Raw genomic sequence first — 12,986 nt, 5'->3', positions numbered from 1 at the left:
ACAACGGAACAAACAGCTGGCAAGGATAATGTTTGTGATTGAAAGAAAAGCTCCAGAAAAGCTACTTACTCTACGTGGGCCTGTGAAGTAAACATGTTAAGGATGTGCACTTCTCAGTTGAGTGAATAATTAGTATTATACAATATATCTGATCTATTTATCTCAAATAGATTTTACTATTACTATGCAGACTGCAGGGAAGCAGCATAATGAGACAGGAGCTCATTAACACACTATTCTTTGTGCTTTTCCACACCTGGACTGATTTTATACACTTTCCATTCCTGAGGCCTGTGTATTTTCCTCCTGTCTGCTCATCATCATTGCTCTGAGGAGGTTTAGGTGAGGGGGCTGAATCAAAGGCAGGGAGGATAGATTGATATTCCAGTCAGACCCCAGGGCTGTAGCTGGAGGCTCCTTTCAAGCCTAATGTGAATTGCCCTGTGAAGCCGGTGTTCACTTCCCTATTAAACGAAAAGCCCACATCAGAGCGTACAGGCAGGGCTGCTAAACCACTGGCTGGCCCAGAGTTGAAACAAGGTTACGCAGTATGAAGAAGTTAAGCTCCTTGGAAAACCTGCCACTTAATGGGTCCTGGCTGTTTCATAAAACCAAGATCAGGTTTTATTCATTTATGATGACAGAGAAAAGATAGAGATATTAATACTTGCAGGATTAAACCAGTAAGAGACGACATCAGGCTAGAAGAGGATCAGACGAGAGAAAACACCAGGGCACACTGTGAAATTGAATAGTGGTATAAAGAGAAGTATAAAGTGTCCTGATGGGTGACTAGGTTTTCCCAATTTACCCTTGTGTGAAATTAGAAAAATTTAGGAACCAGTACTTCAAGATAATAGAAATTATATATAGCTCCAGAACCATCTCCATTTGGATTCTGTAATTTAAAGTTTAGTTTCAAGTCAGTTAACTTAAAATGATATATTTTGTCCCAAAAAATAACCACAAACCTTGTTTTTCTGACCCTAATATCACAGCTACACAGGTAAAATGCACAAACAACCCAAATTAAGTGGACACCAGGTTGAAAGTCCAGCACAGCACAGAGTGAAACACTTGAGAAGCAAAATGGTGAAACAGAAAGTAAAAAAATAAAAAGTAAAAATAGATATATAGGAGATTGACTTTAGTAATTGGGGATGGGTGGGACCTGGGCCAGAGCAAGTAAGACACATCAGCAGCCTGTCTCCAGATTACTAAGTATCACAAACACAGCGGTGCCGAGCTCAGCCCACACACTCAGACACATTCAGGCAGCAGACACAACCAGTGTGAAGGCAACACACTGGGCTCGAACACACGGCGCTGCTCTAACCATGCACACCCAAACGGAGGTCAAGGCTGCGCTGGTTCTGACCTGGAGCTGATCAGAGAGGAAGAAAGTGAGTGTGGACCAACAATTCTAGATGTTTGACGATCACTCAAGCGTCTGAGACTAATACCCAGAAGGATTAATAGACTAGAAGGAAAAGGGGTTTAATGACATCACCATAGACAGGATTGAAGGAGGTGGTGAATCCACACAAAGGTTTAAAGAACATCTAGCGGAGGCAACACGCCGACCCGACCCAGCGCCTGCATGTTCCTATCCTCCAGTACCCCGACACCCTGCTCTCCTTGTACCAGAAAAGCACGAGCCGAGCAGCCGAGCAGAACAAATAACGTGGAGCGAAAAAGCAGATATGCTCGCTACTGCCAAAATACTCAGTCACTCTCTCTCCAGTGAGTCTGACCTTTACTGTATGGCTGTGGTGCATCATCAGATGTTGCATAATGTCTTGGAGGCTTTGGAGAAAGCTAAAAAATCTCAAAGCGACCGAGGTAAACAAACATTAGTCATCGGCGTCCACGTCGTGTGCTCTTCCAAGCAGCATAAGTCCTTATACAACAGTCAACATGCTTCCCTCTGTGAGTGGGTGAGGCAGAGATAGAGGGGATGCAGGTGATGAGCTCGCTCTGGTACCCAGCAGTGGAGGATGCCAGAGGGGCACACCGAAATATGCTTTGTTCATTTGTTTTCATTATAACACCTATATTACCTATGCACATTTACTACTTAGAGCCAACTCACAGAGCATGAGGAAAAATACAACTCAAAAGTTATAAAGTTATAAAGTATTTAAAGATGCTTGGGATGATTTCACATTTGGCAGGTCGGTGTGTGATTGCCTATAAAAAGCAGAGTATAAAAGGAGCATGCATTAGAGACTGAGCCTTTGCAAAGATGAGTTGTGAGGATTTTCAGTCAATACTATGAATATAAGATGGGGTGTCAACACACAGCACTGCAGAGCAGATAGGTACACAACACACTGGATGTCTGAGCAATGTAGTACCTAATATAGTGACACGCTACAAGGAAAGTGGGAAAACCTCAGTGAACTAAAGGTACCTGACCTTTGGGGCTTCCAGTAGCATTAGAAGAAATCTTTATTATGAAACCAGGACTTCTGGAAAACCACGGTCACCTAACAACGCTCACCACAACATTCAGACCTGCTTCCTGAAACTCTGCCGACAAGCAGGAACTACTCCCCGCAGAAATGCCACCAAGCTGTCTGCTGAGTTCATGTCAGATTGACTGAAAGACAAGCGGGACAGTTATCAGTGAAAGATGCGCGACGCCGGCAGCCGTAATGACACGGGTGACGTGTGGAAGGAGAGGGACACACGCTGCCGACAGGCAACAACCTGCTCTGCCTGCAGGCCAGAGCTGTGCTTCATACAGAAGCCATGGCACCTCACGCAAGGCGAGCACGGACAGCGGAGCAGCAAGTCCCCAGCACCAAGCTCCAACTTTCCCCAAAAGACCATAAATAGTGCTGGAAATAAAAAAAGACATGCCAGGCTGTCCCCTGTGTCACATCACACAAAGACCTTTTTGATTAAGAAGAAATTTGTAACAAATTGTAATTTGTTCTTCCTGCTCATTCTGATGTTTTATTAAATGCGCTAACATCGCTCCTGCCAGTGTCAGGGTGGTTGCAGCCCAACACACAGGCCAACAGCATCCAAAACAAGGTGCTGGCCACCAAAGGCTGACTATAATAACAGGAATTATTCTTTTTGCCTCAAACCCACAGACAGCTTTCAAACTCCTAATTGGGCTAAAAGGGTAAAATTCTTGTAAGCGTTCTTGTAAATTCCAACATCAAAGTGCAAGATGAGACTCCCCAAAAAGACGAGTGCTTTATTGCACATCACCTGCCATCAGGTCACGGTGAACTGGCCCTAAAAGCCCCCCCCCCTTACGGTTTACATTTGCGGGAAAGTCAACTCTCTTGGCTGTTTTGAATTCAGCACACAAGCTAAACCTTAATCTCACCTCTGTGATTAGGTTCTAGCCTCGTGAAAACACTGCAGTCCTACAGGTTATCTAGAACTTTTCAGGCCTCTATCCAAATTTAATCTCTGTTCAAAAAGGCAGCGCAAGATTAGACTGAAGATGGAACTCATTCTTTTACTATTTAGCCGCTATCTTGACTCCTGGGATGAGCTGGTTGACCCCCTGGTCTAATATAAATACATATTCCTAACTGTTCTGCAGGAAAAGATTAGCTTTCATTTCTCTACAGATATGATGAACGAGCTTTCAATATAAATGACTAACAAAGATAAATTAAAATCACCTTATTCAATTTTAACATTTTTAAACCATGACTCACAAGCTTTGTTTTGAAGCAACGAATTAATCTTTTGCTTTGGAGAAAGTTGTCTTTAATTGGACGGAAATATTTAGATTGATTCATTGATGGAACCTCCCAACGCATTCTATTGAAATTGCAAATGCCATAATCGCTCAGTAGCCCCTGAATCTTCGAGACTCATTTCTATAATCCCACGAGGAATATAATTTTCTAACCTCATAAACGGATTCTCTTTGGAAACTGCCAATATTGTTGCCTTCAGCGAGCAAGAAAATGACCAGAAATCCCAGTCCTGACTTGATTCCTAATTACTAGACTCTGCCAAACACACTCTCTGGCAGACTTTTCAGTATCCGTTACCAGAAGAGGCACATTTCATCTTGATGCACTGATAAAACTAAAATGTAGGAGAGGATGCACAAGTCATATAAAAGGTCAGTTTATGATTTGTCTTTTTGGGTTATAAATAAAGCCTGATTTGATTTGACCTTCACCACAAGTGATGCAACATATACCCATTATTTTTTAAATTAGATACAATAATATGTTAACAACACAATTATTTAGCTTTTAAGCCCAAATGTTGTTCACAGTTAATCACACACATAACTAACTGTACAGTGTGACACACAAAACAGCTTTAATGTGAAAGGATCAAGTTGTGACTGGACCAATTTTATTTTGGCATCCATGGAGACAGCTACTTTGCATTTAGGACTGGCAGGCCGCGGCACTCCTCTGCTGAACAACAAATTATTATACACCTCCTCAGCTTGTTTTCTCAGTTGTAATTTGATGCAAATGTGTCATGAAAAATTCATGCCTCTAGTTCTTCTCGCCAGCTAAATAATCAGCTTTTAATATGTATGTTTTCCAATGACAAATCAAAACAACATGCATTTCATTCTATGGCTGATTTGTTTTCATTGAGGCAATGTTCTACAGGTACTAGCTGTACATACTCTAACTGTATAAGCTGCATATAATGTGTTTCGTTCCATCAAGTGTTGAACTGGTCCCACCAAATGACATACGACGTGACAGGAGTCGATTTCCCTCTGTTCAGAATATATTTTCCCAGCTACAACCATTCAACCCATACAATGAGGAAATTCCTAAAATATGTTATCAAGCTGCTCTGATGTAGGCAAAAAGAAGTCCTTGTGCAATAATTGAAAATGTGCAAGACGGACGAAGAATAAATGGCCACAGTCAGTGGGGAAATGATGGCATGAATGTATAAGTGTCTGAGATGAAAACCAGCAGCACAGAAACAGACAAAGGCCATTATACAGCCCCAGGCTGTGACTGAAATCTCAAAAAGGAATTTCTGGTTAAAATGCCATAAAGTGGAGTGTTGTGCTGCAATGAATTAATGAGCCAGATTCCAGTTCCCTCCTTTTAATGTCCCATGCAACAGAGATATGACTGTATAGAGAGCAGATGGTCACTGCACCACACAAAAGCACAGTCAGAACCCAGGCATAGTTACAGCGGCTTCACTTCTAGAGAGAAAGTCTGGGGCTTGATCTCCCATAAAGGTTCTTAGAGGACTGGAAAGGCCGGGGTTAGATCAGAGGTAACCGGCCACTCACATTCACACGAGACACAACACCAAACACTGCTGTTGGCAGACGAGACATTCAACAAGAACAAGGCAGGTCTAAAACCTCGTGCCTCCTTATACTTTGATCACAGGCGAGCCGAGCTTTCCGACCGGCTCGAGGAAAACATAAAATTAATTGTGCTCCGATCTCCCACAGACCTGATATTAGGGCACGAGTGCAAGCCTGAGGAGGGCTTAACAGCTATTCAGGGGATAAAAGCTTTGCTGTTGTCTGCCTCAGAACAAAATAACAAGAAGTGATTATTTATTTATTACACATCAACTACTAGGAAAATGGAAAAGATAATCCAAATTAAATAATCCAATAAAGTGACTGATTTAACTAAATTCTAACAATGCCAGAAGCAGCACTCCACAAAATGTAGAAAATTCATTAACTTACCAGCTCAATTAATAATAACACATAACTGTGTAGAATATTGCTTTATTCAGACGCTTTTGTTCAGAGCTAGTTTTCTGCAAGTCATGCCCTCAGAACATAGATATCTGTTCCTCAGGGTCCAGCCCCACACTTTACCTTGGAGGAGCCTTCAACTACTCTCTATAGTTGCAGAAATGGAGTTTGAAGGTGTCAAATCTGTGAGGTGCAAAATGGCTTTGGATTGAACAGGACGACTTCGTCAACGGTACCTTTCGTGCGGCGTGAATGTCGAAGAAGGGCTTGTTGCGGACGCTGAAGGGCTCCTTGGTTTTGTCGATCTGTCCAGTCTTCATCTTTTCCAGGCGAGGATGAATTATCTCCTTTTCTATACACAACAGCCGGATATTGAAATCACACTGGCCAACAGGCTGTCCCTGAAACACACGGAAATAATGGTAAACAATCCAAAATGAAGTATTTAGCCTGAATATGTCATTATATTTAATATAACCTTAATAACATACATCAAACATATGCTTTCGTGTTCTTAAATTGGCCACACAGCTTTTGAGCACACCTCACAAGGAGACAAGGCCACTAAGGAGGAGCAAAGGTGAAGACAAACCCATCTGGTGGAGAGCTACCTGACTAAATTAAAAACAACAACCATGAAGCCCCCGAGAGAGAGAGGGAGTTAGATCCAACTCACCAATGTGACCACTTCAGAATAAGAAGACAGTCAAACTACCACACAGTTGATGTGCTGCTCAATTAACGAAGTGATTAAACACGCTGACTCACTAAAGGAGAAATAAATGGGCTCTGAAAAGCTGCCAGATGGAGAAACACTAGATGTATGACAACAATTTGACATTTCATATTTCACACAAGTTATCAGAGAGCAACAAAGAAGCTCAGCTGCAGGTTACAGATATGTACTAGCTGCTCAATCTTTACTGAAGTATTTTTCGATATTACTAGGACATAATAGACAAAAACTATTTTTTAGCACAACATTGGCAATTGCAGTTTGTTACTACTTCAGTCTGATAAATAAAAAATAATAAAGTTTTGAAAAGCAAAAACACTGCTACCAAATTGTGTCTTTATCTGTCAGCAACAGAAAACCCCAAATATTAAATCTACTGCCAGCGACTAAGGGGAAAACTGGTGAATTACATTAGCAGCTAAGAGGGGCAGCGGGTTTGTTCCAGTGAATTTGTTTTCGAGGTGCTCATTCATTGCGGACTCAAGCGAGAGCAAAACTGGAAGGTTGGGTGAAAACTGCTCTCTCGCTCCACGTCTGCGGCAACCGCATTAGTTTCTCCTACGGCAACAGCTGGTATCATGTCCCACACATTCAGCACCATCTGTCAGCCGTGTCATCAGGACAGAACAAGATGTAAGTGTGGATGATTCAAGGCATGTGCTGTCCATGCCTGCTCATTGGGAAGACGCAGCAGATCCCACCTCTCGACCCAGCATCGCTTACAGCTACGTCGGTCGAACCACCCCGTCACTTCCTGCCGCACTGCTACGTTCTGCGGCGTCTCGGCTGCTCCAGGTCAGCGTGAGCTCCAACGTGGGGCTGCTCCGTATCCACTTACTATCATCATCATCATCTCCGGGTTTGGAACACACCAGAGACTCGTCTCAATCAATACCACAGATACTAGAGACTGTTTTCTTCCGTTTCATAATAAACTCAATCAATAAATTATTCAACATTAGACATATTTACTAGAAATACTCAGTTGCTAATGTCTTTTTATAAGAACATCAATTTAAAACAAGTTGAAAAGTAAGATTTAAACGTTTTTTGGGGTAAATCTAGATAAAAGATAAATAAAAAAATATATAATTAATGCACTAATGTATTAAACAAAGAAAAGAAAAGCCAACTGCCAAAAAACCTAATTCTGATAACGTACAGTTCAGTGTGCTACTGCACATTCCCGCATCTATGGGTAAAGTCAAGCATAAAGAATCTATAAATAAACCCACATTAAAGGTTAAACACAAGACGGCAGCTGAATCCAAGTATAGTTCCATCTCCAGCGTGAGGCTTGTTCGGCTGGAGGATGAACAGCAACTTGGAACTACAGCAAATTTTCCTTTACCGATTTGTGCCCTTCTCAGATAATTGGCCTTTAAAAAAATCAACAATGGGATCACCGTAATGTGAAGGTATATGCTTTTTGCTTATGTCGGCCTGAAACACACATCCTGCTCCTCTGTTTGCATCACACAGCCATGAGTAATATTTGGAAGCCATATTGAATCTGATAAAAACTTGTTTTATTCCACAAGGGCTTTGATCCAGGTGTCATCAGTTACTGTTGTGTGTTGGTTATATTAAAGTTGGGATGAAAAATGTCTTCAATTTAATAATTCCTCTACAGTTTTCTAGTGGCTTTATGCAGCGAGATCAATAAGTTCTTGTAAAGCCAGATATTACAGGACATAAAGTTTTGGCTGGTGCAAGGATATTTAATAAAAGTGTTTCCTCTGTCTTCCAGAGCTTTAGATCCAAATTACATCAAATGCATCTGAGGCACACATTTTTCCCTCTCGCTGTGGATGGCGTGTCATTTGTGTGTGACATTTGTGCAGACAGCAGGTAATTAGAAGCTTCAATTCATAAAACACACATCAGAGTCGCTTTAATACCGGGTTGGGTTCAGCAACATTAAAGAAGTATATTATCCACGCAGCTCACAGCTGTCAGATTAGTGCGCTTGAGCACAGAAAACAATTTACAGAAACAATGCGAGAAGGAGACTATTTTTACTTGAACATATTTCATTATCCTCTTGAAAATAATCCAATCAAACGACATGAAAAAAGCAAAGCACTTTCTGTGGATTGAAGCTAAATAAAGACAGTCAGCGTGTTAACTGTGTCCTATTTGGTTAGGAAACCGGGGCCATTACTGCATCCCCAACAACAATTATTCCCATAATAACCTTGTTTCTCTAATTGGTGCCCACGTGTTCAACCAGATGCTCAGTGGATAAACAAAGGGCAGGACTTGTGTTAATTCCCAGGCAGACGAAGATCAAACTCTTAGTGGAGCGATTTGGACAGATCGTGATTTATGAGTAAATTAAAACAACTGCAGTAAAGTCAACAGTAAAGCCACTGTTATGCACCCGAGGGCATTTACTAGCTAGAGCCTCATAAAGCCCAAATAAGAGTCTGTGGACGTGTGCAGCATCTCTCTGCAGCCATTACCATATGTGGACAGGAGATCTGAATACACTGCAGGAGAATGAATCTGGAGGGACAGCAAGCTGCTGCTGAGAAGTGTCCGCGGAGAAGCTGCAGCACATCAGAGACGTGCTCATGTCGTTTTAAAAGGCTCACACAGCTCCAGGGGTAGACAGCCCTGCAGAGCTACAGAATGTACAGTACCTGCATATCGACGCCTCAAGCGGAACTGCACCGAGCTGGTTCTCTGGTAAAGACAGATAAAGTTTCTGCCGTGACGCAGTCGTGATCCGACTGGGCTAATTTTCCTGTCTAACTCTTCACCTAAAGTTTGTTTATTTTGGCAGATTGACGGCAGATGATGAGGTCAATCAAAATGTCAGGACACATACTGTAATGTCAAGCCTCCACACTTTCTTTATTTTAAGATAATGGCACGTTGAGAATTAAAGGACACGTACGTAATTGTTAGGCTTTCGCCGCATCTCGTCATCTCCCCCACAGTGGGGGAGATGACAGTGACTGACAAGCAGCCGGAACTTGCAGCCACACAACATCGCTATTATTTATTACTTTGCGGCACAAGTGGAGAATTCTCTCCCCGTCTCGGGGTGATCGCCAGGGTCAATCAGCTGCGTGGTTAGAGAGGTGCCGTGCGCATCAGCACTCGACATAACAACACCCCGCAGGCCGGCTAAGAGATTCAACGGCCGTGACATCAACGGGGCAATATGTGCCGATATAACTCATTTATTTCCATCACAATCTAAGAACTAAATAAACCCTGACCCTTCACACACTGCTAAATTACCCTTCATGGCGAGAGGACACACACTTCTCATTACGATGGGATCAAAAGTATCCCACCATTGCGCTTCGCCTGACTTCGCAAACAAGCCAGGAGTCACGTTAGGCCACGGGCCTGGCAGGTGGCGTGCTCTCCCTCCCGCTGCATTTCCATCCTCGCTCTCTGGATGGAGCCTCGGTGCCGAGGAGCCGGCGCAGATAATGGAGGAGGCTAATACGGCCGGCGAGGATCGATACGACAGCGCCTCAGCGCCTCAGCGCAGCTCTGGGGAGTCGTGTGGAGCCGCTAACCTCTGCACCATGTTACAAAGATGATCCCCTCGCCACTGGAGCCCTTATTGAGCCGCTTGCGGACGTGATCTTCTGGTCGATGGAGAAAAGGGGGCGACAGACAAACAAAGTGGCCTAAGTGAGCCCTCCCCTGCTCCTTTATCTCAAGGTATTCATTAAGGATTTTTATGAGAAACACAACGGAGGTTCGCTAAAGGGCAAAGTGTGGGCTTATTTGTTTGGTGCATGCCCGCTTGCCATTAGCAGCATCGGTGGAAGGGACGAATTAATTTACAGCTCAGACAAGTGTTAGCAATTAACAGCCTTGTAGTGTTGTCGGCAAGCTGTCCTCCAGAGAAACGGCCGAGTCACAATAATGCAAGAGGAAAACATGCTATTTCACAACGCAAATAATATCCGACAGGTTATTATCAAAAAATGGGCCAATTTAGTTCAAAGACAGAACCCACAGTATCCATTATGGGCCACTCGCTGTTGAGCGGTGATTGTGATCCAGCTTTTATCAAACCTGGTGCTGGTGCGTGATGCGCTGTGGAGTCCAGTAGAGACTCTTCCCTCCAGCACGGACTCTCACAAAGCGCTCTCTCATCCCTGAGCAAATGCTTCACAGTCTGATTGAAGACTGCTCTGCCTGCCTGTTACAGCCTTGAAGGAACTCAACCAGGAATATGAGTTTTCAGGCTTGGGGAGAATTAAATTCCATCTACAGCCAACACCTTGCTCTGATTATACCTGTGGCAACCACTGCTGAAGGTCTCTAGCCACAGAGTTACACATTCTGAGCAACGCGCAGGGCAGAAGCAGCTGCTGATAGACCACCGGGTTCCCAGTGTGCTAGTTGTTGACTCTGTCTGACATCTTTATCTGGCAGACTCTCGTGATTCATAGGTCAAACAAAGGACAACAAATTCTCAAATGGCCAGAGCTACTCACGTTGAATTTGATGATATCGTATATCAAATAGCGGGGGACCGGCTGACCATTCACCTTGTCGATGATCATCTCCTGCAGAGATAAAAGAATTGCATGAGGAGAGGAAGCGGACACAACAGACAAAAAGGACGCAGACATTGAGATAAGACGTATGAAGATGGTGCCTGTGTGTAGCTGGTGAAGCATGAGGAGACACGAGGGGGTGAACACTCTCAAGGGATGTATGTTCAGACAGGGAGATGGGGAGGGAATCAAGGAGTTGGGGAGGGGGGGGGGTGGGGTGCGGTAGGGAGACACGGAGCAGAAATAGCACAGCAAATCCATTATGCAAGACCCTCAAGTTGAATGAGGTGCAGCGGTAGTGTAGGACACATAGTAGACAACATAGTTGTGAGTCTGTGAAGACCTGTTACACAACGGTGACAGCACCGATGGAGACAACGTCAGCACTGCAGCATTTCAAATTAAAAGGTGGCGACCCGGATGCTTCACCTGATACGAACTATAACATAAAGCACAAGTGCGTTTTTTTTGGCTTACTGTTCATTAAACATTTAGGTGAGTGCCTCTTTAAATAAGCAGAAGAGGCAGCAGGTAAGACGTCACTCAAGGACTCAACGTACAGAGATTCTCCTTCTTCCTAGTGGTCAAGCCACAGGAGCCTACGGTGAATATTGCATGGCGGCTGCAGGTCTTGCTGACGCGACTGAATAATGCACCGATTTCATTTTGTTTTCCTCCCAAGCTGACCTCAAACTGCAGTTTCTCTTTCCAACTCCTACAAGTCTTCACAAGCCCCAAGTCTTTGATTGAGCTTATAGTTAGAGATGGCTCAGGTTAGAACATCTCTTACTTATTATAGATTTACACTGCTGGAGGGAAATCCCCTGATACCCTCTTCTTCTCTCTACCCCTTTCCTTTCCTTTGCTCTCCTTTCTATTTATATACTATCATTGTATTTCATTACCTTTATCTCCCTCTGTACCTTTCTGGAATGTCTGAAGTATCGCCAGCCTTGAATTTAGTGAGCTGCTACTGGCGCTGCTGACCTACCCTGGGTTTGGTTTTTCTCTACTGGTTGTTGTTGTTCCTCCAGGCAGATGGCCGCCAACAATGGGCCTGTTTTTCTTTTTCTTTCCTTATTCTGAAAGGTGTTAAATCTTAAATTGTACAGGGCCTCAAGATGACTTTTTTTGTAATTTAGCGCTATGTAAAAAAAATTGAATTCCATTAAACATATCTCAAACCACCTGAAGACCCTCATGAATTGTTGAACCAACAAAAGTGTTTTAGTGGTGGTTGTCGCCTGAATCAATGAATCTTTAGAATTTAGCTTGAACACCATTCATAATGTGGCTCAATTAACAATCAACTATTCAACAAATACTCCAAATGTGCAGGCCTGCAGAGTGATACGGGTTTTCTTCATGCCTCAAAAGGACAAAGGGGCAAACATCAATAGCAAAAAAGGCAAAACCAAGGCTGGAAAAGGGCAAAGGGAAAGTGAAAGGTGGGCATGTGGAGCACGGAGAGGGGGCTGCGGGAAGAAATGATGTCATTCCAGGAGGCTGCCATCATTATGCATCTGGTGCAATGAAGCGTTGCACAGAAAGACAGCAGCAGATGAATACATCCATGTGAAAACGAAGGCCGCAGAGAATTCAATCTACAGTGAGCGTTCGACAAAAGCAGGAACTTTAAAGCTTTTTAAAAACTGTACTACAGCACGTGAAGACAAGAATCGGTGCCTTCGGGGTGAAGATGAAACATATCAGACAGCACAGCTGAGCCTCTACAGGGCTCACCGCAAACAGCACGGCGCAGCCTCTCTGAACTGTGAGCCAGAAGCATCAACAGATGAATGCGACGCGAATCAAAACAAAGCTCGCAGCAATCTACATTGACATCCGCAATACTCCTTCACGAAAACACTTTATACGCTGCAATTAGATGTCCTCGCCTGCGCGCGGCAACTAAATTTACCACATCAATCAGCGGCCGTTAAGCCAAAAGGAAGCGCGTACCTATTTTAGATAAGTCTGCGAAACCCTGAAAAAGCGAGACCGGGAGCACAACAAAAACAATGAC

General features: G+C 43.5%; 1 protein-coding gene across 2 annotated transcripts in view; it reads right to left on the bottom strand.

The window, feature by feature from the left end:
• Positions 1-12,986, bottom strand: part of rngtt (RNA guanylyltransferase and 5'-phosphatase) — a 47,251-nt gene that overhangs the window by 18,803 nt on the left and 15,462 nt on the right. For both annotated transcript variants that reach the window (XM_029141684.3, XM_055506544.1), the window contains exons 10-11: positions 10,898-10,969; positions 5,926-6,090 (exon numbers count right to left, since the gene is read on the bottom strand). In XM_029141684.3, the coding sequence (XP_028997517.1) occupies positions 5,926-6,090; positions 10,898-10,969 (237 nt within the window). The remainder of the gene's footprint in view (positions 1-5,925; positions 6,091-10,897; positions 10,970-12,986) is intronic.

This window comes from Betta splendens, chromosome 24 (genome assembly GCF_900634795.4).
Source record: "Betta splendens chromosome 24, fBetSpl5.4, whole genome shotgun sequence".
Lineage (NCBI taxonomy): Eukaryota > Metazoa > Chordata > Actinopteri > Anabantiformes > Osphronemidae > Betta > Betta splendens.
Note: the sequence above shows the minus strand (reverse complement) of the source record. Positions and strands in the feature narration are given on the sequence as shown.